The 27,121-nt window shown below is 41.3% G+C and overlaps 1 protein-coding gene across 1 annotated transcript in view; it reads left to right on the plus strand.

Annotated features, from left to right (window-relative positions):
* Positions 1-27,121, plus strand: part of LOC121926322 (sodium/hydrogen exchanger 10-like) — a 587,624-nt gene that overhangs the window by 550,958 nt on the left and 9,545 nt on the right. The window contains exons 16-21 of the mRNA XM_042459209.1: positions 4,541-4,729; positions 8,195-8,344; positions 12,038-12,089; positions 14,334-14,482; positions 15,153-15,278; positions 21,683-21,781. Coding sequence (XP_042315143.1) covers positions 4,541-4,729; positions 8,195-8,344; positions 12,038-12,089; positions 14,334-14,482; positions 15,153-15,278; positions 21,683-21,781 — 765 coding nt within the window. The remainder of the gene's footprint in view (positions 1-4,540; positions 4,730-8,194; positions 8,345-12,037; positions 12,090-14,333; positions 14,483-15,152; positions 15,279-21,682; positions 21,782-27,121) is intronic.

A 27,121-nucleotide genomic window follows, 5' to 3' on the forward strand; every position in this document is an offset into this window, starting at 1 on the left:
GCGCAATGGGCGTGTGCGCCCATTCAAATGAATGGGGCGTGCTGCCCCTTCCGCCCCGCGTGGCTTGAGCGCGTATGCTCAAGCCGCGTATAGCGCGCCCGCATATGGTGCAGGCTCACTGTACAATACTGACAGAGGTGAGAATTTTGCAGCAGGTTTGGTGGGTAGGCTTGCTGGAAGAGATCCGTCTTCAGTGCCTTCCTGAAAGCATCCAAGGTGGTAATGAGACGGATCTCTTCCGGCAAATCATTCCACAACTTGGGGGCCACGGCGGAAAATGCTCTGTGGGAAGTGGTCACTAGCCTGGTATTTACGTAGTCTAGTGATGTCTTCCCAGTTATTCTGAGAGTGTGGGGCGGATTGTGTAGGGAGAGGCATTCCCTCAAGTAACTCGGGCCCAAGCCATTTAGGGCTTTAAAGGTAATAAGCAACACTTTGTATTGCGCCCGGAAGCTAATTGGCAGCCAGTGCAGAGATTTTAGTATTGGTGTTATATGGTCAAACCTCAATGCTCCGGTGACCAATCTAGCTGCTGCATTTTGAACTAATTGAAGCTTCCGAACTTGATACAAAAGTAGTCCCATGTAGAGCGCATTACAGAAATCTAAACGAGAGATTACCAGTGCAAGTACCACTGCTTCAAGGTCCTTTTGGTCCAGGTAAGGGCGCAGTTGGTGTATCAGCCGAAGTTGATACCAAGCACTCTAGTCGTTGCAGATGGCGCTACCCAGCAATCTGCTCACCTTTTGAACCTCCAAAAGGAGTCTGTTCAGGTGCAAAACCCTAATGTGTGAGGACACAGATGACCACTCAGAGAACCACAGTTACAGGTAAGCAATCTGTTCTTTCTCCTCAGGATACGGTAACCTCCGCTGCCCTGTCATTTGGCTCTCTCATCTTTTCCCATTCAAGTCGCCTTGAGGTGAAGGGGTGTGTTGGCATTTTGTTAGCTAATTCATGCCAATTTCAACTATTTTACTTTCCTCTGACTGACTGTTTTTCTTCATTTGAGTCTCACTCTATTAAACTCTTTTCACTTCTGCACCTATGGGTTGTAGTTATCTACCATCCACCCGGATCGCTGGCCAAATTCTTCTCTGATTTTGACTCTTGGTTAATGAATTTTCTTTCAGACCAAGTTCCAACTTTAATCTTAGGAGATTTCAATATCCATATGGATGATCCTAGTAATCACGGAGCTACACATTTTAGTTCTCTGTTATCTTCCTTTGGACTTGAATTGTGCTCCAACTCTCCTACTCATGCTCTTGGACACTGTCTAGATTTAGTTCTCACTAAAAAGTGTGTAACCTCTGTGAGGCTAAAGAATTTCCATTATTCGATCGCCATGTTATCTCCTTTGTGCTTGCCCATAATCCACCTCCTCCCCAAATTTTACAACGCTCTTTTTATGAACTTCACTCTGTTAACCTATGGACCTTTTCACACGGGGAAAATTGGAAGGTTAAACTGGTCACAATGCAGGGTAATCCAGGGCATTAGGGACAATTTCGCAATTGCTTTTCAGACGACACTGCACACAAACTGGTTAGAATTCAGAAAGTGAGGTGAATCAGGGAATAAGCATTTTCGCAAAAATACCATGTTTTTATTTCCAGTCCATTCACGAATTCACTTTCTTCGCATAATTGTAGCAGTCTGAAAACCATGTGCTGGATTCTCCCTGTTCCCAGATTTCCCATGGTTCCTTTGCTGGACTGAAGAGAAGGAGACAGCCTTATTCTTAAAGGGACATACACACAACACACACAACTCTTTCCCTTGTGTGGCTGGTCTCCTCCTGCAGCCTCTAAGCCTTAAGTCTAAGGGAACAGCTGGTGGGAGAAGGCAGAGAGAGGATGTTTTGGAATTCCTCCTGTACAGGAGGGAGAAATGGAGGATATGTCCTGGAAAAGGAGGGCATCTGGGAGTTTCAGCCCTCACTGAAATCTGGCAGGTTTATCGACCAGACGCCTCCTCTTTCTCTCTAGTGTGTTTGTGTGTGGTTTTATGGGAGTTTGCAAAGGGAAACCTCAGCCTGCCTTCCTCTGAAACAGCTTCTGGGGCAAAGAGGATTTTCCTCCCCAGTTTCCCTTCCCTCTCTGGAGCATGTGTGTGTATGCACTTGTGGAAATGACAGTTTGGAGCATGCACAAAAAAGGTATTTCCAAGCTATCAACGGGATTTGTCCTCATCTGTCTGAAATTCGCTTTCTACCCACTTTCTTTTCTGGGTAATGTGCTTTTAACCCATTTTTGTGCTCTGTGTGTGATAATCATTAGCAAATTTGCTTGCTTTTCTGGGATACCAACACTTTAACCATTTTCGGTTTGGAAGCACATAGGTCACCATGTGAAAATGTCCCTTGAGTTATCCTCCCTTTCTTCCTTAAATTTTGGGGACTCTGTGGATCCAGCAGTCTCTCTACTTAATTCAACTTTATTTGCAACTTTGGATGGTTTTGCCCCTCTTCTAAGCCACAGGCCTGGCTCACTCCTATTGTTCAGTTTCTCCATTCCTGTTTCAAGCTGCCAAGTGCTCATGGAAAAAGACCAGGGAATGGGCTGGCTTTATTCATTATAAATTTGTTCTTTCCTCCTTTTTGCTGCTATCTCCATGGCAAAACAGAATTATCAATTATTGATTAGTGCTAATGAGTGGCGGCTTCAACATCTCTTTTCCATCTTTAATTCTTTGCTAAAACCTTATTTTCTATCAGTTCCTCATTCACTCTCTCCTGATGATTTTGCAAAGCATTTCATTAACAAAATTGAAACAATTTGATCTAACCTTGAAGTTCACGACTCTTCTTCTGTCTATGCACCTCATTCATCTAGCCTGACTAAATTCTGCACCTTTTCTCCTGCTTCAATAGATGAACTATCTAAGTTGTTGGGGAGATCTTGTAGCATCTTTGAGACTAACTAAAAGAAAGAAATTTCAGAATCTCAAAGGTGATACAAAATCTCTCCACATACTGTGGCTATATCTTTGAATTCTATGCAAGTTGTTGCATTCTTCTAATTCATCAACTAGTTCTCTGGACCTGATTCCTCCTCGTCTTCTAATTTCTGTTGCCCCTTCAATCCTCCCTTCTCTTCTTTATTCTATTAATATCTCTGTTTCTACTGGTTCTTTCCTTCCACTTTTAAACACATTTTGGTCTCCCCTATTCTAAAGAAACCTTCACTTGACCCATATTCCCTTTCCAATTACCAGCGTATTTCACTTCTGCCTTTTCTCTCTAAGCTTCTAGAATGCATCATTTACTCCTGCTGTCTCAAGTTCCTTTCCACTATATCATGGATCCTTTTCAGGCTTCTGTCCATTGCATTCCACAGAGATGATTCTTACAAAGATTACAGACAACCTTTTGTTGGCCAAGTCGAAAGGCCTTTACTCTGTTTTGATTTGTCTTGATTTTTCTGCCTCTTTCAATACTGTTGATCATAGTCTCTTGATGGATTACTCCATGGCCTTGGGTTTACTGACACTGTCCTTAACTAGTTTAGATCCTACCTTTTGGATAAATCAGACCTTCACAACTTGGCAGTAGGAAGGGACCAAAATTAAAATAGGCTAAACTTCTTCAAGCTGCAGATAGGTTTTAATTAAATATTAATAAATTATTAATATTAATTCTGTCCTCTTCCTCTGCTTTCTCTGCTCAGGAGAAAGCCGAGCAGTAGAAGAGCCTTACCCATCTCCTCCTCCATCCAGATTTCTCCTTTGGAGAAGGCTGAGCAACAGAGGAGCCATATGGGGCAAATGTTTGCCCCTCTTCCTCCTCCACTGCCCTTAGGAGAAAGTCAGACGGAGGAGAAGCCTTTCAGGGTGAGTGTTTGCCTGCCCTTTTCCTCCACACAACTTTGTCCTTATGCAGAAGGCAAGCCCTGTTTAAAACAATGGCATGCTCACTCACCCCGCACACACCCCACCGCAAACGAGAGCTTGCACTCATTGTTTTAAACGGGGCTTGAGCATATGTGTTTTTCCTTTTATGTGGGGGGTAGGGGTGGGTCTGGAATGGATTCTCGTATATGGGAAGGGTCTACTATCGTTTTACAATCCTAAATATTATTCACTAGTGGAGAATTACAAGTGTGTGTGTCTGTGTGTGGCCAAGGTACTATTTAAAACATTTCTTATGCATCAGCATCACTAGGGCATTGCCTATGTATTTAATCAATGCCAAATTTTCTTGTGTGCATTAGTTTCAAGCTGCACCTCATAATAACACATCAGAGTGCTCCTGCAGTTTGCCTCACTGTATGAATTGCCTTGTACATTGTTGCTAGGAACTATTTATTGATACTGTGTTATAGAATCATAGAGTTGGAAGAGACCACAAGGGCCATCCAGTCCAATCCCCTGCCATGCAGGAACTCACAATCAAAGCATCCCCAACAAATAAACTATACTCATATAGTATGTTTTCATGTATGCTCTAAATTAGTATGTAAATGGATTTTCTGAAGTATTGAGTATGTTTAATGTCTTCTGGATATTGCAATATCAATGCAATACTTGTTTTTAACAGGCTTTTGCAATGGGGAGGACCTACATCTATTACCATTGGAATCAGTTTGATCTTATAATAATAGTTCTGGGAATTATAGATGTCATGATTATTAATCTCTTTAAAAATATGACACCATCATACCCTATGATTAACACAATCAGGATGTTTCGGTTTGGTCGTCTTGTAAGAGTTTTCCGGCTCTTGAAGGTAAATGGACTTTTCTGTTATTCTTCTGCAAAGTGGTATTGAACTATTCAAGTTGAGAATGTTTCACATTTCCAAGGCAGATTAAAAAGCTAATTTCAAGTGAATTTGAAAGTTTTGTATTCATTAATATTGGTTTGGTTTAAATCTATTCAGTTACATCTTGGCTTTTGAGATGGATAATCTACTTATTCCAAACTTCATCCAGGATACAGGAGGAGGAAGTAAACAGAGCTCCAATGAGAAATTCCTTTATCTTCACCATCTTTCTTACCATAGGCAACATGAAAATAGTATCCAGAAGACGGTTTCTTCCGTGACCTCCATGAGTGCAATTTTGGTGATAGAGCCTCTTTTGAGAGAGTTCCAGTCTGGACTGGGAAACAGAAGACAGTGCTCCTTGTTTTGGCTTTAGGTGTAGGGCATTAATTAGTAAGGAGAAGGCCATAGCCTTCCTCAGAACATTCTTTTATTGCTTCCACACCATTTCAGGGTAAGGAAGACAGAAATATAAGTAATTTGCATCATCCAGTTTTCTTGCTTCTACCTTAATATAGCTTTGTAGGAAATTTACTTTAATAGGAAATTAAAAATGTAATTAGAGCAGTGTACTGTAGAGGAAACATTTAACTTTTTCTGAGCCCACCCCCCAGTTATGGTGGGAGAGAAGGGAATATGGATAAAATTTTCTCTGAAAAATGGCAATGACCTATGCCAGTGTATCTATGGATCTAGAAGGAGGGCAAGTGCGTAGGCTTTTATTTCTGTTGGGGTCACTGTTGTTCGTTTAACATATTTGCCACTACAGTTGTTTTATTTTGAGAGTCATATGATGCATCAAATAATGTAAACATGAACTTTGAGGAGGCTCGGCCATCCTTTCTGTCTACTCCCCTGGCACTGATCAAGAAAAGGGAGATAAAACTACTGGGAGATTCTGTCTTTTCAGTTTGTAGAGAAATACCCATTCAAGTAAGGGTCATATACTGGGTATTTGGGAAGGCCATGAAATTACAGTCACTCTTTACTTGACATCCTTATTTTAGGGACATCCCTTTTCTACCTGCGGTCAAGACTCATGTGTTCATTCCTTTTTTAAAATAATGCACAAGTAGATTCATAGGTCTGTCTCCACAAGAAGAAGTTCTTCCTATTTCTTAGCTATGTAAGTATCTGAAATACTGGGACAGAACTCTTAAGTATATTTGTTTTGCTAATTCTTCCTTTCTAAGCAGCAGACTTTGGAGATTCCATATCCTGAATGTTGAAGTTTTGTACCTGCTGTTGAGGACTAGGCACAGCTTGAGAGTTCTTTTAGTGTGTTGTTTATCCTGCTGTGTTAAAAAGTCTCTTTACTGAGTAGATGGTAGTAGACTCAGATTTGGTGTTGATAATCATTTGGTTTGTTATGAGTGTTACATTTTCCTTGAAGTCTTAGGATTACAGTTTGTGTGTGCTATTGGATTCAGCTCTGAACCTGAGAGTTCTTGAGTACTTTTGCACAGCAGCAACTAGTTCTTTAACATCTGCTGCTCCTGGAAATATCAAAATTGGCTGCAGTGACACATCCTTCAGTTATATCTCATTTGTACTACTATAAAACAATATAGTGGGAATGTCTTTGAAAATGTATTGGAAATTTCAGCTGGCCCACAATGATGTAGCCAGACCTACTGACTAGGGCTTGTGATAGAGAATATATGAATCCTTTGTTAAACTGCTGTATAGGCTACAAGTCCTTGCATACCACAATTCAAAGGGCTTATTATGCTTTATAAACCCCTACATGGTATTACCATGTATGAATGCAAGAGCTGGAAAGTGAAGAAAGCAGATAGGAAGAAAATCAATTTATTTAAGATATAATGCTGAAGAAGAGTACTGAGGAATCTGTGGACAGCCACAAAGACAAAAAATGGGTCCTAGAACAGATGACGCCTGAAATCTCTCTGGAAGCCAATATGATTAAGTTGAGGCTGTTGTAATTTGACCACATCGTGAAAAGTCATGACTCACTGAAAAATAAAATAAATGCTAGTAAAGATGTAGGAATGTAGAAAGAGAGGTAGACTGCATGTTAGATGGATAGACTCTGTTAGGGAAGTTATAGGTATGAATTTACAGGATCTAAGCAGAGCAGTGGGGGATAGGGAGTTTTGGAGATGTCTCAACTACAGGGTCGCCATGAGCCAGGATTGACTCAAAGGCAGTTAGCAACAAACAACAAAATATGTCATTGGCTGGGGAGAGCAGAAAATGACAGCACAATTCTGATCAGATGGAGAGATCACTGGAGGATTGTTCCATGTGTTCAGACTGTTGTTGTTCAATAAGTTCTGGAGGCTTTGTTACCTCTGTAGGATTAGCTTTTCAGGCTGTGGAAGCTCATTGATGGAACTCTATTTCTTGAGGCTAACTAACTTCAGTGGCTTGAAAGACTTTTTACTTGTTATGGCTGTTGTACTCATAACTCCTCCTGGTTAGAGATACCTTGGTCATAGTCAGGGAAAGGCTGCTAGCCTTCGACTATTACAATCTGATGTATGTGTGAGTGGTTTTAAAGGCTGTCCAGCTACTACAGAGTACAGTTGCTATATTACTAATTGGATCTGGGCATTGGATAATGATCCGGGCAGATTTTAAATATCCCCAGTGATTTCTGTGCACTTTTTGAGCATAGTTCCAAAAACTAGTACTTAATACTTTAATGCCTATATATTTTAAGGAATGTTTCCTTCTACATCAGGTTTTCAATACACTGGGTTGTTATTTGGACATGCCCTTGCTTTGGTGGCCTTACCAACCAGGATAGAACCTATGAGAATTGTGGATCCTATGTTGTGCTTTGCTTAGGGAAATCTTTCCCCAGAGATTCTAGTTTGATGCCTTCTGCAATGGCATTCTGGGGTACTGTCACATAAATGTTTTAAAATGTTATTTCTGCCAGGATTTTGGTATTGTTGCCAGTTGTTCTTTTGGCTATTCTTCTATCACCCATTGTAAACCACCTTGGAAGCATTTAATTGATAAATAGTACAAAAATGATTTAAATAGATACCACATAATAAACCCATTCCAACAATGGACTGCTGCAAATAGGTATCGTACTTCATTCTTGTCCCTTCTGTCTCCTTTTTCTCAGTTCTGTTATAGCTACATTTGCCATCCCTTTTAACTCACAGATTCCAAAGTGACTTGACAAGTTATTTCAGATTTTAAACGCAATTTATTTCTGGCATTCCAAGCTTGCAGTTTCTTTGTGTATGAGCTGTTGTTGCCCCTTCTTCAAACAACTCAGTTATGTAGACATAAACTTTTATCTCAGGGAAAGCTGGATGATCCGAATAGTTGGATGTTGCAGAAGACTTTTCAGTAACTACAGTAATACAGCCACTAACTTTGCTAAATGTGATTGAGAGATAATACATGCTTTTGTAAATTGGAGTTCAAATGTATTGTGTATTTCAGCTTGTGATACCCAAACTGATTTTCGTATTGGATAAACAAATAAACAAGCAGCTCACTTTCCGATATGATATTGCCAAAGGATATGTTCAAGGTGAAGAAGATATTAAATGTTTAATTGAACAGATTGCTGGTCATGAGAAGGTTTACACAGTAAGTAAAATAGCCATATACAGTACTTTAAGGGAAATTGTAAATTATTCGTGACATCATAATTCATTTATATTATTTTAAAAGCCATGGGTATGAACCACAATGGAGTGAAAAAAATACTACACTAATACTGAGAATAAAGTGGGGACTGGCTAGGTCTAGGAGATTCTCAGACTAGTTGCTATTACCTGCAAGGTTAGGAAACAACTTCTAGAAAGCAGTTCAGTTTCTGGCAAGCAGCCACATCAATGATACATTCCACAGTATAAATCCTTTCTGCACCATACTACAGATTGGCCCCATATAATGTAGTCATGGTCAGAAGCCGTAAAATGAATACTTTATAGAATATGTTTCTATAAGGTTAAAGAGAAAATATATCCTTCTAATAGAAACTCAGTGCAGATACTAGCAACAATTAGGTGACTGAGAGTATGCCACATACCACTACCTCCCTCTCTTATTGCCATCATAAATGCTCTTTACTTTCTGTGGCTGTCAAAGCTATGGTACAGTATTGTATGTGTACTGGCAAAAACTTTTTTTAAAGCTGCTTTCAAAAGTTTTATTTTAACTCCTCTGTTGCATTAAAGGCAACATAAGAATATAAATAATTGTAAATAAATATTTTTCTTAAGCTCCACACCTCAGGATGATCTCTCCTCCTTGAGCTGATTGGCAAAGTCACTCTGTCTCCCAGTCCTGCCCAACCTAGAAAACAAAGCAGTTGGGTATAGCTGAAGGTTGCAGGGGTCCAACCTGACTTAGGTTGAGAATGACAGGGCAATAGTTCTCTATACTGTTTCTCTTTGATTTTGAGTTTATTCCTTTCTTTCAAGACTTTTCTTCTTTATCCTGTCTGCCTTTCCATCCACACCATAAATAACAAGTAGAGTATGGATGGTTCAAGAGACCAGGTGAGCTTGTAGGCCCCTGCTGGCATAAATCTTCTTTTTCACCCCCACACTTGCAGTTGTGCTCAGGTGAAAAACAAGCACAAAGGGCAGAGGCCATGGGCTTTCTTTTTGCTACAGCACAATGGTAATGTACCCAACAATTCAGTGACAACATAGGAAATCAAAGTAGTGACCTGGTTCACTCTGAGTTAATAATAAAAACAAGAGAGGCAAAAAACACAAAGGAAGAAGCTGTTAGAATATGTGTTAAATATAAATATACATTTTTTTAAAAACTGCATATAACCATGGCTTAATAGTATGTTATTGAAAATACCCCTTTATAACAATAATATCTGATGGAAATACACTAATGTTTTGTTTCGGTAACACTTTTTTTCAAGGATAAAGTTATAGTTACAAATGCATAAATTGTGGGTTAGTACAATCAAATTACCAATATAGTGCTATTAGCCTGAGACTTGTATAGCTTGCTGGTCTCCCATTTGTGTGAATCACACAGACCATGAAGGATGACAATGGTCATCTGTGAATTCACATAACCCTACCCATCCTCCTCTTATCATGTCCTGCCTTTCCTTTGGATTGCTGCATCAGCATGCAGGGAATTGCCGGTTTTGGCAGGAAGTCCCTTATATAGAAGGAGGTGAGTAGGGCTGCTGCCAAAATGCTTATGTAACTCTCTCAAAGGTTCAAACAGATGCACTGCAAGTGCAGGGTAACCCAAGTGTATGAGTTCACAGATGACCACTCAAGGAACTACAGTTATGCAACCTATCTTTCCTTCTCCATGAAAAATCAAATTATCTCACATTTTCCCAAGTACAGCGACCACTTTAGTAGCTCTTAGAAGAAAATCGCATATTGAAGAAATAAGAAGAGCACTGATTTGAACTTCAGTCTATAAATTTAGTAAGCATAAAGTGGATTAATTTGTCCTGACTTTGGTGGTTTTTAGTCACAGGGTACTCAAAATAGTAGTGACTCCATTAAAAATTCACCTAGAAGTTCTTCTTGGTTGATAGCTTTGAAATCCAGAGGTGCAGATGCTTTCTACAGAACTCAGGAGCAAAAGGAGGGAGGAAATGTTTTCTGATTCATATAAAAGGTATTCTGCCATCTCTGTTTCACAGATCATCCTGTAATGAAAAGAATCTGTGAGTGCTTCCCCCCCCCCCCCCGACGGGCAGGTATTCGGATTTTCCTTGGTTTTGTCCTACTTTCCTTAATGGTTCAATCCAGTTTTTGAATGCACCGTTCTGGTTCTGGTTAAAGTTAGTTGATTCAGTGCATTGGAATGCTTTTTCCTTCCTGTATTATTTAAGTTGCCGAAAAGGTGAGGAGTGTCCTATTTTTTTTAATTCAGTCTAGGAGGTAGAATGATTGTTCCTTTTGGTAGAAACAAATTTATTTTTTTTAAATAATTATATTTTATTTTTAAAATATCAACAGAAAACAACAAAAATGCATGTTAATTCAATATTATTTCACAAAGAATTAGAGTTATTTAGAGCCAAGTATAAACCTCATCATAATAAAGTATATTTCTACAAGTTCAAATGAGGAACCTTGGGATGGGGATAACTACTGACTTTGTTTGATGATCTAGGCAGTTGGTTCATGCCAAGCCTTGTAGTAATCATCTGTTTTGAGGATAGCTCATACAGTATGTCATATTTACTTCATAAGCTTGTCAATCAGTGCTAGTCACCCTATGACAGGTAAAGATATAGTTAGGATTCAATGTATTAGCTCCAAGATAAAGTTCCATCCTGAGTGCCATTCTGGTTGAAAAATAGTAAGAAATTAACCTTATCTCTATTAGCACTAATAAATAATCAGTATAATTATTAACTGATTATTATATATATTTAAAGCTTTATTTTTCTTTTTGCCAAACTGATTTTCACAGCATGTTGCATAGAGAGATAGGTTACAGTATAAAGGTAACTCCTGTCCCAAGGCTTACAGTTTGAAAAACATGGAACTTAAGATGTGGGAAGAAGAAATAAAGTTTAGATAACAATTCTTAAAAGTATAGTTCTTATAATGCCCAACTGAGATAGAAACAGTTCAGGTAACTAACGAAATAGTTACTGGTGCTGGCCATGGGCAGCTGGTCTCTTGTTGAAGATGATACAATAGCTGTGTTTCTATTCTCTTTGTAACTCTGTAGATTAGAAGATTACAAAGGATGGCACAGGCCAAAGATAGCACAGGCCAGGCCTGTGCTGTGTTGCCCTGAATTCTGACCACATCAATCCCCAGATGGGCACAGCAACAGGCAGGTATTTACATGCCCATCCACCACCATGTCATGGATCTGTTGCCATCAAGCACCCCATACCTTCCTCTGCTTTTGTGGCTTCACAGTCCACAGCCGTCGCAGCCCATAAGGATGAAAATAGGGTGCCTGGCCAGGCATCCCCATCTAACATCACAAGCTGCAATGGGGTTTTTCACTAAAGACCTGGTGGCAGAAGGAGTTATGAGCACATGGGGCCGTATGGTGTGCTGGCTGTCACCGTTGTGTTTCCACAAACTCCATGGCAAACAGTAGGTCTGCTTCACCCACTGCACAAAGGCTTCTTTGAGCTGGGATTGGTCTGGACCACTGGATTGGCATCTGGACAGGCTATCCTTTTGGCCCAAATGCGCAGGCCCCTCTGCTTTGTAGCCTCTTGGAATGACTGTCAAAATGATAGAAAAATATCTCACAATGAAAGTTGTGTTTTGCTCATCATAAAATGTATCTCCCCCCCCTTTTTTTTAACAGGAAATAACTAAAATATTGGAAAGAAACAAACAAGAGGCTATGAAGGAGTTAGGTATGAATTTAAAGTGGTATCATACATATAAATGGCTGCTTTTCAGTTGGTACTTCTGTGGAAACAATTTGAATGTATTTAGTCCATATTGCCAAAGGTTCAGTAAAATTCTGATTTGCTGAGATTTTTATTGAAAAATTGATTTAAAGTGCTAAGATTTTTGTTGTTTTTGTTTTTCTTGCTAAAAGTGAGTTAATAGCCTGATTGCTGATTCTTGTGTGGCTAAAACAGCGCCATGGTCTCTGTGTGAAGAATAGTCACAGAGACCATGAAGAACAAAAATAGATTGCTTATCTGTAACTCTGCTAGTTTGTGGGGTCATCTTTGCAGTCTTGCAGCTCACCTGTCTTCTCTGCTGCAGGAGGTAGATTAGATTGCTAACAGTTGACACTGCCTTGTAGAAGTCTTACATGCATATTTTATTTATACGCACACACACAGTGTGTGTGTGTGTGTACACACAGTATGTATGTGTGTGTGTGTGCGCGCGCGCGCACACACACACACACACACACTCTCTCTCTCTCTTCCAGGTTAGTATTCTCTGAAGATGCCAGCCACAGATGCTGGTGAAACGTCAGGGAGAAACTCTTCTAGAACATGGTCACATAGCCCTAAAAATGCACAAAAAACTATGTATTCATAGTAGTTTGCATGCAAGACCTCTACAAGGCAGTGTCAACTGGTAGCAGGCAAATCTACCTCCTGCAGCAGGGAAGACAGATGAGCTGCATGACTGCAAATGTGACCCCACAAACTAGCAGAGTAGCTCTTAAGAGAAAATCACGTATTGAAGAAATAAGAAGAGTGCTCATTTGAATTTCAGTCTATAAATTTAGTAAGCATAAAGTGGATTAATTTGTCTTGACTTTAGTGGGTTTTAGTCATAGGGGTCCTCAAAATAGTATACTGGATGGATGCCGGCCATGAAAGCCTTCGACTTCATATTATGAATACAGCTGACAGTTCAGATTTGCATCATTTTGGACATACACATTGAGAATGGGGATAGGATGACTTCCAAAATACTCCTTCTAGGAAGTTTTGAAACAATGCCTGGGCAGGCACATGTGTGTCTGCATAAATGATCATTCAAAGAACAATATGCCAGCAACCTGTTTTTCTGCTCAATTGACATTGGCTTTCGATCTGTTTTTGGGTTCACCTAGGCTGTAATTTTTACCCAGAAATAATGGCATCACTAAGGTTGTTCTTACCCAGACACTCACAGTGTCACCCCATCCTGGGATGGGGGTGCAGATGGAGAGGACAGTCTAACTTTGGGGAACCCAACTTCCTGCCACTGCTGCCCCCTCCACTGTGGAGGCAGCAAAGTCGGGACCCCCCTTAGAGCAGGAAAAGTTTTTCAAATTACAAAAGATATCTACTCTCAAGGAAAGAGGAACAGCAAACAGCCCCCCTCCCCCAAGGACAAGGGCAGAAAGAAGCCAAACAGATTGGGAGGAAGAGGCTGTGGGAGGAGGGAGCAGAGAGTAAGGTCCACAGCTTCACTTCCTCCAAAGATGAGTGACATGCCAAGAAGAATCTCCCCCTTTCTTTGGGGGGGAGGCCTCTTGGGATGTCACTCCCTCTGATGGTGTTACCTGATGTGGTCTGCATCCCCTGCATTTCCTAGTAACCCAAGTGTCTAGAAGGCCATAAGAGTTTGCGACTAGAATACAATCAGAGACTTTATTCCATGTCCCATTTTCTTCAGAGGTACATTTGACTGACAAGGTTCTCAGGGAAGTTCTGAAGTCTTTTTTATTTCACCAAGTATTATACTGTACTGAGTATTTTAATCATCCATTTTGTTCTGGAAGTAAATGGAATTTTGCTTTCTGTAAGTTTTTTAAGGTAATATGGTACAAAATATGCTTTGACATGTTCCTGCAGTTAATTTTGGCAGCAGCGATAGAACCTTGACAGTAATAACGGTGTAGCCCCTGGTATCTTATTGTGAATTATTCTTTGTTTTTGCTGAAGGGCATTAAACCCATTTCTCACTATACTTACCTACTTCTTTCTCTTTCCCCCCCCCCCCCCCCCATGATTTGTTGGGTGTAACTGTCTACAAACTTAATGCAAATAAATGGACAGGTGTTTAGAAAATTGGTATAGTCATAGCCAAAGCAATAATAAAAGGGATCACTAGGGCAAACCATTCCTGTTAAACAGTTTTCTTTCGAGTAAGTGGCATTTCACATTTTTTTACATAAAAAGCATTATTTTGTTTGTTTTTAGGGTTAATGCAGCGTGATTATCCAGAGATAGTTACTGCTGTGAAAACCAAACAAGCAGTTCAAACAGTGCTGAACACAGCTTCAGAAACCCTTAGGTTTATGAGATCAGGAGGTATTGTTGATAAAAATGAAGGTGATGATCTACAAAAGGTAATTTTGAAAACTAGTGCTCATGCACACATACATACATAGAGTTTACATACGCATTAATATGCATTGTGGGATGTTTCATCATTACTTTTAAAATTTCTAGAGAAGGGAGAAGCAGCACATTCATCTCTGTAGGCTTTGCTTCTTACAGATTGTCCTTAGCTGAGTTCCTCATCCCACAATGTCAAACAGGTGTTAAATGGAGCAAGGTGAAGACACTCCTCATTCTGTTCTGTCTGTTAAGGATGCTTGATTTTTACAAAACTAAATTCAAGAAAACACATTGTTTTTTGCAGGCTATATATAGCATTTGCACAAGTGGCATATTATCAATGTGAGGAAACTTGTTTATTTCCATGTTGCATTTTCTGGACGGGGACAGTAATTTTAGTTGTAGTCAAAAGTTTTTGCATTTGGTCTTGGTAGACAGGTCTCATGTTTTTTTATATGTACCGGTATCTTTGTTCTTTCTTTCTTACTTACTTTCTTTTTCTTTTTAGTTCAGTATGTTCAGAAGACCTTTTCATCTGTGGTTTAAAATGGATTTTATAAATGTATAAAAACAATTTAATAATAAATAGTTCCTATAAAGTAATCTGATTTTAAAGGACATGTTTTACAACTGAAGGAAAACTTAAATTGCATATATAAGCATACTTTTCTTGTTTAGATGATCCTAGTAAAAAAAAAACAGCTTGCAAAACTTCCACCTACAATTGCACCACCTACTGCCCAGGAACTTCTGCATAATGTTATGTGGTTACAGGATAACAGAAACCAGATTGAATTTATTCAGGTAAGGTTTAAATTCCAAACATTTAAAGTATTGGGTGCCCTATTCAAATAAAGCTCCAAAAGTGTATTTCTTAAACTTCACAGAGGAAGTGGATCTCACCTGCAGTCAGGTGTGCTTGTCTCAACTGACCATTTTGCATTTGTGCATTGCATGTTCATAATGTCTAATGTAAAGATGGGTAACATTATCAGATACAATGCCACCCTTGGACAGCCCCAGGAGTTCAGCCTTATATTGCCAGAAAAGGGGCTGTCTGGGGAAATTAAGACCTGCAAAAAACAGCCTGGATGGTTTTGCACTATACTATGCCCTCTCTAGTGCGTTCCAAACTTTTCACCTTTACAGTATTATGTCAGTATTTCAGTTTAACTTTTAACTCAGTGTGTAATCATTTAATAAGATCTGCTTTCTATCATTATATATATATATATATATATATATAGTACATCACCTTTCTCCTAGAAGGGACCCAATTCTAATTCTGAGATTTAATTGATATACCATATATACTCGTCTATAAATGGACTTCATATATAAACTGAGGGCAAATTTTGAGGCCAAAATTCTCGATTTTGTTACGAAAGATAAGTCAAGGGTAAAACTTAGGGGTATGTAAAAAGGATATAAAGGACATAGCAAAGGAAAACAATGCCAAAAAACTTACAATATTCTGGCAGGCATAGCTGTTTGTATTCACCTTAGGCCTAGAGGTTGGATGGATGATGGGAGAACTACAGTAAACTGTGGCTGTGAGATGTGTGGAGGATACAACCAGGCACCAGCTGGGCTAAGAAAAAACACACATGTCAAAAAGGATACAAAGGCAAATCAAATCAAATGGGAACTGTGTTAGTAGTGATTATAGCCTTTAACTTTAATGTGATAACTTTGTCTGATTTTAACCTGGAAAAGCTGACAAACATACACAGATGTATTATTCAAATCTTTCAAAGCCCCGTTCCTCTTAACACTCCTTTGAGTGGGCCACAGAGCCATTGCCGCTTGCATTTTCCCACCCAGGCATTCAGAAAGGTGAGAAGTACTGCCACAGAGGAGAGAGCAGAGCGGGTTTGTGCTTCTTTATTCCACTTCTTGCCTTTCACCACTCTACACAGAGAAGGGGTGGTTCTTCTTTTTAATAAGAGTTAAAGTATAGTACTTATGCTGACCTGTGGATAAGTCGACCCAAGTTTTTGGGGTCAAATTTTTGATTAAAATTTTTAGACTTACATATACTTGAGTATAGACAGTAATTGATACTTGTATTATCAATTTGTATAATAATTGATATTTAATTGATATTTGTAAATAAATTCCCTCTGAGGTTGGGAATATGTTTCCCAGTGGGTTTCTATGTTTGAGTGAGGATTTGAGGCCTGGCCTCCTGGAGTCCTAGTCCCAACAATCAAATCACAATGGCTCTGGGGTCTTCAAATTACACAGTTATACAATTTTCTTCATTTTCGTTTTACTGCTTCTTCAAAGTAAGCTCTCAGATCACCTTTTTAAAAATCTTAAAATATATTTCTTATCTTGTTTCTCATTTTCTCTTTCTTCAGTCAACAATATACTGTATTTCTTCTTTGTGGTCTCTGCGGATCACACAAATGGGTTATTCTGCACCTGCAGAGGAATGCTCAGAAACCTCTAGAATCTCTGGGCAAAAGTTAGTTTGCAACTTTTTGCAACTTTTTGGTGGTAGCTCCATCCATCCAATATATAGACCCTAATGGTCCTGCTCTTCCCCAGTTCCTTCGTTCTGCCATGCTTAGCAGCTCAAGGAACTTCGCTAGCTCGGTTTTTCCTTACTATCAGCATTTCCATCTCAAATCTCTGGACTTTAGCCAACGGAATTATTCTTGACTACTCTCAACAGATTAATCCTATGGACCTTGTTTGCTAACTTCAGCTTGACCATGGTACTGTTAAACCATTCTGTGTACGATGGCTTCTTTCAAGAGATGTTCTAAGTGCGGGGTTAAAATCCTGATCTCAGATGAACATGATAAATGTGTCCTGTGTTAGGGGGAGACCCATATTCCAAAGGATTGTCCCTGTTGTAAGGCCATGATTACACAGGCCTTGAAGAATCGAAATAAAAAATTAAAGGTTTCTCACCAAGAGCCTTCCACAAGGCCGTCCACATCAGTTACTCATAAAGATAAATCCCTTAGATCAGGGAAAGAGCAGGATGAGGAGACTAAAAAGTCATCCAAGAGGAAGCAGGGAGAAAAGCAGGGCAAGTCCTCCAAAACTGCAGCTCCTACCGAACAAGAGCACACTAGATGGGCTAGATCTTCTCCTATATGAAAATCCCGTCACAAGGGCCCTTCGAGCACTGTCTCAGCTCCTCTGCCAGACTGCATTGACCACAACCCTGGCTCCTCCAACTGTCTCGGCCTCCACTCCGACCCCCTTGGAGCCAAAGGTCCTTTTGTCTAGTCATCTTACACTTATGGATGATGTCCTACAGATTGTCCGCTTTGATCAGAGCTCTGAATCAGAGGGAGAGATCCGAGAGCCTGAGCCACCAGTTCTGACTGATGGGGATAGGTCTCAGTCCCAATCCCCTCCACGTCGGGACGGGGCCATGTTCAGTACAGAAGCTGGGAAGGCCCAGTTGGATGAACAGCCCAACCGTGATCTTTTCGATCTCTACCCAGATCTCATCTATGATCACCAAACCAAACAATACTTCTTACTCGTTGATGTCACGCATTTCCATCGGTGCTTTCTGCACCGCCATTTGGGACGTCCGGAGGACGTCCCATTTTAAAAAAGGGGGCGTCTCTTATAGACGCCCCTGGGCCTAGTACAGACTCCGTCCGTACAAGATGGCGCCGGCCCTTCTACATGGCCGGCGCCATCTTTGCGTATCGGACGCTGAGCGTCCGTACGCGTCGTGTCGCTTGTGACGTAGCGAGTGCGCCCCTGACTGTGTGAAGGCTCCGGCTCCCCCGCGGACCTACTGGCGGCGGCAGCAGAGCGCCGCAAAGCGGAGGTATGTACCCCGCCATCGTAACCTACCAGTCACGACCAGAATGATGCCTCCGTCTCAGATGCAGAGGGACACCATCCCGGTTCGATCTGAGGATTCTCACCGGAGACGCTCAACTCCTCCCAGAGCTACTATGCCTATTCTTGAAGGCTCTCCATACCGAAGCCACATGAGATCTTGCTCTCTGTCCTGATCTCGCTGTCCCACACCTGAGTACAATGATGATAAATCTACATCTCCTCAAAGGTTGGGTGAGCCTGATGCCCCCTCTTCCACAGATGATGTCAGATCTTTTTAAGGCAGCATCCTCTGGATGGCATCTGCTTTGGAACTGGAGGTTTCACAAACCGATGAAGACATGGTCAACCCTATAGAGAGAAGGATCCATGGCTGCATCCGAGCTCCTCCATCTCCAGGTTACCTACCATCCCTAGAGAAAATTGCCAAGAAGTCATGGAACACCCTGGCCACAATTGTGTCCACTTCACACAAAATTGAAAATCTTTACCGAGTCACACCATCTGGACCGGCTTGGCTTTTCCAATACCCAAAGCCAAATTCAGCCATCATTGAAGGATCCCAGATAGCCTTTATGCCTCGTACATCTTCTTCTCCTGTGGACAAAGAGAGCAAGAAGATAGACAGTTTGGCTAACAAAATGTATGCCTCAGCAGCCCTTGATATGAAGATTACTAACTATGCTACATGCATGGGGGCCTATATACAGCTTTTGATGGAAAAGCTGGAACTGGCTATCAATGAACTTCCCAAAGAGAGAAGAAGGTTAGCCTCTGCCCTCCACTATGAAGCCCACTTAGTAGGAGGACAGCAAATCATTTCAGCCAGGCACTCCACTGATTGTGCATCAAAGATCTTGTTGGGATCCATCACCCTCAGACACTATGTGTGGCTTCACTCCTCTGATCTGATTCCACAGGCCAAATCTGCCATAGAAGACATGTCCTTCAACTCTGGGTTGCTTAACCAAGAGACTGATGAAAAGCTTAACTTCCACTATAGAATGAAAACAGCAGCAAGGAAGCATGACATGTCTTCACCCTCAGTATGGTCTGCTCGTCTGAGATACAGATCTCAACGCCCTTGGTTTCCACTACACCAGCAATGTTCGTGTGAAGAACAAGAGCATCAATATCAAGCTCAGGACAGGCCTAGTCAGCGTCAGCCTTCCCAGTCTTCTGCCTCATCCGATCGCCAACAGCCTTCTCAGCCTAGATACCAGCATGGCTATAAGAAGAAGGACACCCGAGGCAAGAAAAGATATTGAAGCATTGCTGCGCACTCCGTCACTACTTTTGGTGATAGGTTGAAGCTATACTTTAATATCTGAGCCTCTATCACCTCCGACTCTAGGGTCCTAGACATCATTCGTAAGGGTTATGGCCTCGAGTTCGAAGAGCTCCTGCCCACCGGAGCAATTCTTTCTACCATCTCCTTGGACACCCTTCTCGACCAAGTGCGCATACTTTCGACAAAAGGCTCCATCAAACCCGTGGATTCTTCACGGGCTCAATACTGCTTTTTTTCCAGATGTTTCACCATCCTGAGATTGCTGACCTGGAAAACAGCTTTCCTTGTGGCCATCACATCTGCTCGCCATGCGAGTGAACTCTGTGCCTTATGGATGGACCAACCTTACCTTCGTTTTCACAGGGACAAAGTGGTCCTCTGTACCGATATAACTTTTCTGCCAAAGGTGGTGTTGGCCTTTCACATGAACCAGGACATTGTGTTGCCGACCCCGGCCCCAAACCCAACCACTGTTACCAAGCACCAATTTCATGCTTTGGATGTTCGGAGGGCATTGGCCTTCTACCTGGACAGAACCTCAGGTTCGAGGCACTCCAAGCGTCTGTTTGTGTGCTACTCAGAGGCCAAGAAAGGACTACTTGTGATTGCTCAGAGGTTTTCTAAATGGGTGGCCAGTACCATCCACCTCTGCTATGAATTGTCAGGTAAACCTCTTCCAGTTCGGGTTCGGGCCCATGCAACTCGGGCGGTAGCTGCATCCTCCGCTTTTTTGATTGGGTTTCCCTTGGAGGATGTCTGTAAAGCTGCTGTCTGGTCCCAGCCATTGACTTTCATCAAACATTACAGCAGGGGTAGGCAACCTTTTTGAGCCAGGGGCCGGGTTGCTGTCCCTCAGACAACTGGGGGGCCGAAGCAAGCAAATAAATAAATAAATAAATAAATAAATATTTTATAAAAAATTAAATAAATAAATAAACCGGGACAAATGTAGGACAAAATTTTCAAATGGAGGACACTTTTTTAAAAAAAAAAATGGAAGACACGCAAAAAAATTTGCTGATTTTTAAAAAAATGTTAATATAAATGCATGTTTCGGAAGACTTCTATAGACAATTGCCCCCCTTTCCTGCTGCTTGCCCCCCTTGCCTGCCTCTTGCCCTCCCTTGCCCGCCTCCTCCTGATAGGCCAAAGGCCCCACGCCCTCACGCAAGAGGCCAAAGGCTCCGGCGGCAATCGGCGGCAGGACCGGGCAGGGGCTGGTCCCAAGGCCTTGCCGGGCTGCATCCGGCCCGCGGGCCGCAGGTTGCCTACCCCTGCATTACAGGCTGGACACCAGAGCCAGACAAGACACAGCTTTTGGGAGGGCAGTGTTGCTTTCTGGTATACATTGACTAATTTTCACTTCAGTTTCAACTGAGTTTGCACTAAATTCCATTGATTACATGTATTTGTATTGATTTCATGTAATTAACTTCGGAGTGAATTTTATAATTTAACTTAACAGTTATGGTTGTTTGACATATGCACTGCATATGATTTCATTTGCCTTTCACTTGAACCATAGAGTTTGACAAACAAGATTGACAAGTGCACTTTGATATTCATGGACTTTATTGTTGTTAATAAATTCAACTGTTTGAACTTAAAAACCTGTGTCATGACACTCCATCCTCCACTGACCTAAGCTTGTCGGTTAACCCATTTATGTGATTCGCAGAGACCACGAAGGAGGAGGACAGGTTGCTCACCTGTAACAGTATTTCTTCGAGTGGTCATCTGCAAATTCACACAAATCCTGACCATTCTCCCCTCATTGTCCTGCTCACTTTGCTAGCTTCACTGTCACACTTTGCGCAGCGCACTTGGAACTGGGGAAGAGCGGGACCGTTAGGGGCTATATATGGGATGGGCAGGGCTACCACCAAAAAGATGCAAAAAGTTGCAAACTAACTTTTGCCCAGAGATTCTAGAAGTTTCCAAGCATTCCTGCGCAGGCGCAGAATAATCCATTTGTGCGAATTCGCAGATGACCACTCAAAGAAATACTGTTGCAGGTGAGCAACCTGTCCATTCTGTGCTCTGCAATACTTTCGATATACTGTACTATAAATGTATTTATTTATTTTTTTGTTTTTAGAGAAAAGCAAAAATTCTTTATTATGACTATGGAGATATCATATGTGATGAAGGCGAATTACCCCAAGGAATCCATTTAATTGTTTCAGGAATGGTTAAGGTAAGGTCTAGTTATAGTATATATAAATAAACGAAAATTTAGCTGGCAAAGTGAAAATGAGCATCACATAAAATAGCGGATCTAGTTGATCTAGATCTAGCATTAAATACAGTGTGTATCTTTTAAACTTTTGGTTGTCTTTGCTTGGCATATGCCAAGATTTTGGAAGATTTTAACCAAGTTAGTTATTTACATATCTCAAGGAATCTTAGGAAAGGGCGTCCCCTCCGGACGCCCCTAACCCTAGTATGTCCTGAGGACGTACAAAATGGCAGCACCCGTTCTACACCATTGGCGCCTCGCAACGTCATTATCACGCCACAATAAGAAGCGCCATTTTGGGGCTTCTTTTTTGTGCCGTGGAGGAGCCGCGCAGTTTGGCCACTGGGGCTTCTCTGCGCCGCAAATGACGGCACCAGCAGACTGCCGATTTCAGGCGGTCTGTAACGCGCCATAGAATCCTAGAGTTGAAAGAGACCACAAGGGCCATCCAGTCCAACCTCCTGCCATGCAAAACACACAATCAAAGCACCCCCAACATATGGCCATCCAGCCTCTGTTTAAAAATCTCCTCAGAAGGAGACTCCATTACACTCTGAGGGAGCGTGTTCCACTGTCGAACAGCTCTTAGCATCAGGAAGTTCTTCCTAATATTAAGGTGGATTTTTTCCCTGTACAGTTGCCCCTCCTTTTTCATGGGAGATCCATTCTGGACCCCCTTGCAAAAACGGAGTTTTGTCTATATTCAAGTTCCATTTGTTTGAATATAGGTGCACACTGCAAGCATACACCCAATTCATTCTCCCTCCGTTCGTCCCTCATGCATAAGTGAAGGACACAGATCTGAAGACTGCAAGAACAGAGGGAGGACTGTAGTTTGAATCCATTGTTCCAGATCCTATTTTCTGGACCTGCAGAAAACAAACTTGCTCCATCCTGAATATGACACCCATTCAATTATTTAAACAGCACTATCATATCACCTCTTCACCTTCTCTTCTCCAGGCTAAACATACCAAATTCCCTAGGTCTCTCCTCATAAGGCATGGTTTTCAGACCTTCATCATTTTGGTCACCCTCCTCTGGACATGCTCCAGATTGTCAACATCCTTTTTGAATTTTGGTGCCCAGAACTGGACACAGTATAATTCCAGGTGAGGCCTGACCAAAGCAGAATAGAGTGGTACTATAACTTTCCTTGATCTAGACACTATACTTCTATTGGTGCAGCCTAGAATCACATTTGCTTTTTCACATTGTTGACTCGTGTTAACTTGTTGTCTACTAGGACTCCTAGATCTTTTTCACATGTGCTGTTGTTAAGCCAGGTGTCTCCTATCCTGTATCTGTGCCATTTCATTTTTTCTGCCTAAATGCAGTACCTTACATCTCTTCCTGTTGAAATTCATTTTGTTAGCTTTAGCCTAGCTTTCTAAACTGTTAAGGTTATTTTGAATTTTGATCCTGTCCTCTGGAGTGTTAGCTGGTCCTCCTAATTTGGTGTTATCAACAAATTTGATAAGCATGTCCTCTATTCATTCATCCAAGTCATTAATAAATATGTTGAATAGCGCTGGGGCTGGGACAAACCCTGTGGCACCCCTCTAGCCACTCTCTCCAGGATGAAGAAGAGCCATTGGTGAGCACCCTTTGAGTTCGGCTGGTCACCTTATGCAAATGTACCAAAAAACAATATAATAATAATAATAATATTTTTAATAATATTTATTTATATTCCGCTTAATGATTCCAAGTGATTATATTTCCATTCAGAGGGTTTGTGTCCATATGCTGTTCTTGTTGTGTGCCTTCAAGTTGTTTCCAGCTTATGAAAATCCTAAGGTAAACCTACTATCATGGGGCTTTCTTGGGGTGATTTGTTCAGAGGAGGTTTGCCATTGCCTTTGAGGGTGAGAGCATGTGACTTGCCCAAAATCATCAAGTGGGTTTGGTGGCACCAAAAACCAGGGCTGGAAGTAGTGGTGATTTGGGGGTTATTCCTTGTCCTACTCTGGAGTAAGATATCTTTCTTAATGTTACTCATACTCCTGCTCCCCAGCCCTGGGGAAATGTCCTGGTTGTTTTGTAAGGCTTGTGTGTGTGTGTAAATGTCTCTTTTTGCTTCCCAGTCCCTTCCTCAGTGCAATATAATAAAATTGTTTTTTGGTGTTTGCATGTACAATATAATATCAGGAATATGGAGTAACAAATATATTTTGTTACTCCTTATTCCTACTCCTACTCCTGTAAAGACCTTTTACTCCTTACTCCTAGTCCTACTCCCCAGGCTTGCCAAAAACTGAGTTGAAGCAGAATATGTGTACATTTCTCCTGTGGAGGAGGAAGTGATATTCTGCAGTGGTCTTGGCGCTGCAGATAGCTGACCTCTGAACTTGTGTGACCTAGTGTCAGTTCTTGTGAGAGTGAGCAGGCATATTCTTTGAACATCACCTACAGGAAAAGATGCTTTGACCAATGTTTTTCAAATATTGCATCTTGCAAAAATGCAGGACATGGGGTCAGACATATGATAGATTATATGTGTTATAACAGGAATAGTTTGTTTGAGATGGTATTAGACTATGTCTCTACTATCAGAATGAGGATGTGGCAGATATGTGGATTTCTAATGCTTGACATCACCTAGGGCTTAGTCTTTAAGTCAAGGTAGTCAACAGTTGGATGTTAGGAGGATGTATTAATACCACCAACCCGGGGACACTGCACCCACTTATTTCCTTTTTTTTTTCCTTTAAGAAAATTACCCTCAAATGGTGTCCAACATGCAATTTCTGCACAATTTTGGTCCAATTTCTGTGTCACTTTATGTTCAAAAAAAGGCCTCTCATTTGACTAAAAGATCCCTGATGAGGCAAAACATGCCTAAATTGTCTCCCACATCTCCTGGTGGCGTTCTGGGGTAAAAATTTAGAAAGGCTCCCCCCACACACACACACAAAGTTGGGTCCTTGGGTGGCTACATACAGCCTGCAAGTCACACTTTTCCTGCTCTTGTTTCATATGAAAAAAGAAAAGAGCATTTTGAACAACAATAATAGCAGTGTCCTGGCTATTGTGATCCTGTCTCTAGATGGCAGTTGATTTAAAGTCTTTCTTTCCAGAAATGGTCAACAAAAACATAACAAAAAGTAGTGTTACGATGCTTTTTCTTTGTGGTCTCTGTGCCTCACACAAATGGATTTTTGCACATGCACACAATCCCTATAAGAGTGTTCTACCCCTCCTGAGTACCACGCATGACCTAGCCCGCCAAACCATCATTCCTTCAGTTTTGTTTCATCTGCGAAACATGTCACTGTTCTCAGTCTGATATAGTGTTGTGTTTCTTTCTCTGAATTTAATTTAAAAAAAAAAAGTCCTTCTGTTTACCTTCCTGCATTAAAAAGGCGAACAAGTGGGTCCTAGAAAAAAAAATTCAAGTTTCGACTCTCCCTGGAAGCCAAGATGACTAATCTGAGGCTGTTGTACTTCAGCCACATCATGAGAAGACACAAATTAGAAAAGACAGTAATGCTGGGAAAGGTGGAGAGAAGTAGAAAGAGAGAAAGACTGCACACTTGATGGTTAGACTCAATCAGGGAGCTCTCAGGTCTGAACTTGCAGGTTCTGAACAGAGAGGCTGAGAATAAGGAGTCATGGAAATGTCTTATTCACACGGTCATGATGAGTCAAAATCAGCTGAAAAGCAGCTAACAACAAGGCACCTTGGTGGCGCAGTGGTTAAATGCCAGTCCTGCAGCCACAACGTTGTAAGTTCTGTTCTGGGCTCCAATGTTGATTAAGCCTTCCATCCTTTTGTAGGTCAGTAAAATGAGTACCCAGCTTGTTGGGGGCAATTGGCTTACACACTGTAAACTGCTTAGGGAGTACTAGTTCACAGATTAGCGGTATAGAAATGTGCTTGCTATTGCGATAACAACAATCTTTCATCTTATTTCTTCTGCTCGTAATACCACCAAAAAAGAGAGTCTTTTACTTTAGTTCACATTATATGTATTTGTGCTCCTGACACTGACAATGATCCTGATTGATCCTACACCCACCATGATGCTATCTCATACTATGTTGACTCTGTCTGTCCCAGACTCCCAGTCACATTTGGATACCATTCAGGACCAACAAGTGCCTTCTCATTCACACCTTCCACTGCAACTATCTGTCCAGGCAGTTGATGATGACACTGCCATAGTCTCCTAGGTGTGAAAGGTCTACCTTCTATCAGGAGAGATTGTGTTCCTCATCTCAGCCACAGTATCGAGACTACAGGTTTCAGGAGGATTTGTTGATTGCTTCTGTATCATACATAGACAGAGATAATTGAGAATACCTCTGGAGAGAGGAACCAAGATTGTAGTACTCTTATTCTCCATTTTATAGAGATCAGTACCATGATTCAGACATTCACTATCAGTTACACTAGGAGATCTCAGTATTCTTTCTATCAGTCAATCTTGGTTCCCTTCTATACTAGCCCATTTACCACAACATTGACTCAAAGAACTATAGCTACAGGTATGCAACCTGACCATACTCAACAGTGTCTGACTCTAGCTCATCAGAGCCCATCACCACATACTCACTGATTTTCAATACCAGCTTATCGTAGCCCATCTTGACCTTCAGTCCCAAGTCAACAACCTCCTTCTCCACTGATGTGGACAATAACCACCATTTCAAGACCTCCCCCATCTCCAGTACTTACTCTGGCATCGGCTACTATTGTCACATCTACAGTATACTCACAACCTATCTCATTGGTGGTTTCTTACTCTTTGGGATTGGTTAAGGTTACAGTTCCTTCCACTGGCTTTCTGCAACCTATTGGTACAGAGCCTTTGGTCACCTCAGTGGCTTCATGTACAACCCCATTACAACCTACTCATACTTCTCCACAGGTATTAGCCTTTAGTTAAGATTCTGACTCCTCTTTGCCTGAGGACGGTATCACACGACGATTTTTGCAATCCGAAGCCATTCCAGGCTCAACCATGTAAATTCACGTTATAATGTGATAGATTATCACATGTGATGCTTTCTATGGGAGTCATTCAAAAGCCAATCCTAAATCAATCCAAAGTCACTCCTGATGTAGGTGAATTCAGTGAACTAGCGAATTCAAAAATTTTCCCCAAGGTCCATTAGAATTAGTCTTTGTGTGGAATGCAACTTTGCTTTGGTCCTGGTACGCAATTTCCAAGGTGCCACATTTCCCATGATGCCACGCTGCAATTTTGCTCCATTTGCTTCCGGTACTCTCTCTGCTTCCATTGTTGCCGAGGGGGAAATGCAATTGTTTCTGATGCCGTTGGGGAAAGGGCA

This window comes from Sceloporus undulatus, chromosome 1 (genome assembly GCF_019175285.1).
Source record: "Sceloporus undulatus isolate JIND9_A2432 ecotype Alabama chromosome 1, SceUnd_v1.1, whole genome shotgun sequence".
NCBI lineage: Eukaryota > Metazoa > Chordata > Lepidosauria > Squamata > Phrynosomatidae > Sceloporus > Sceloporus undulatus.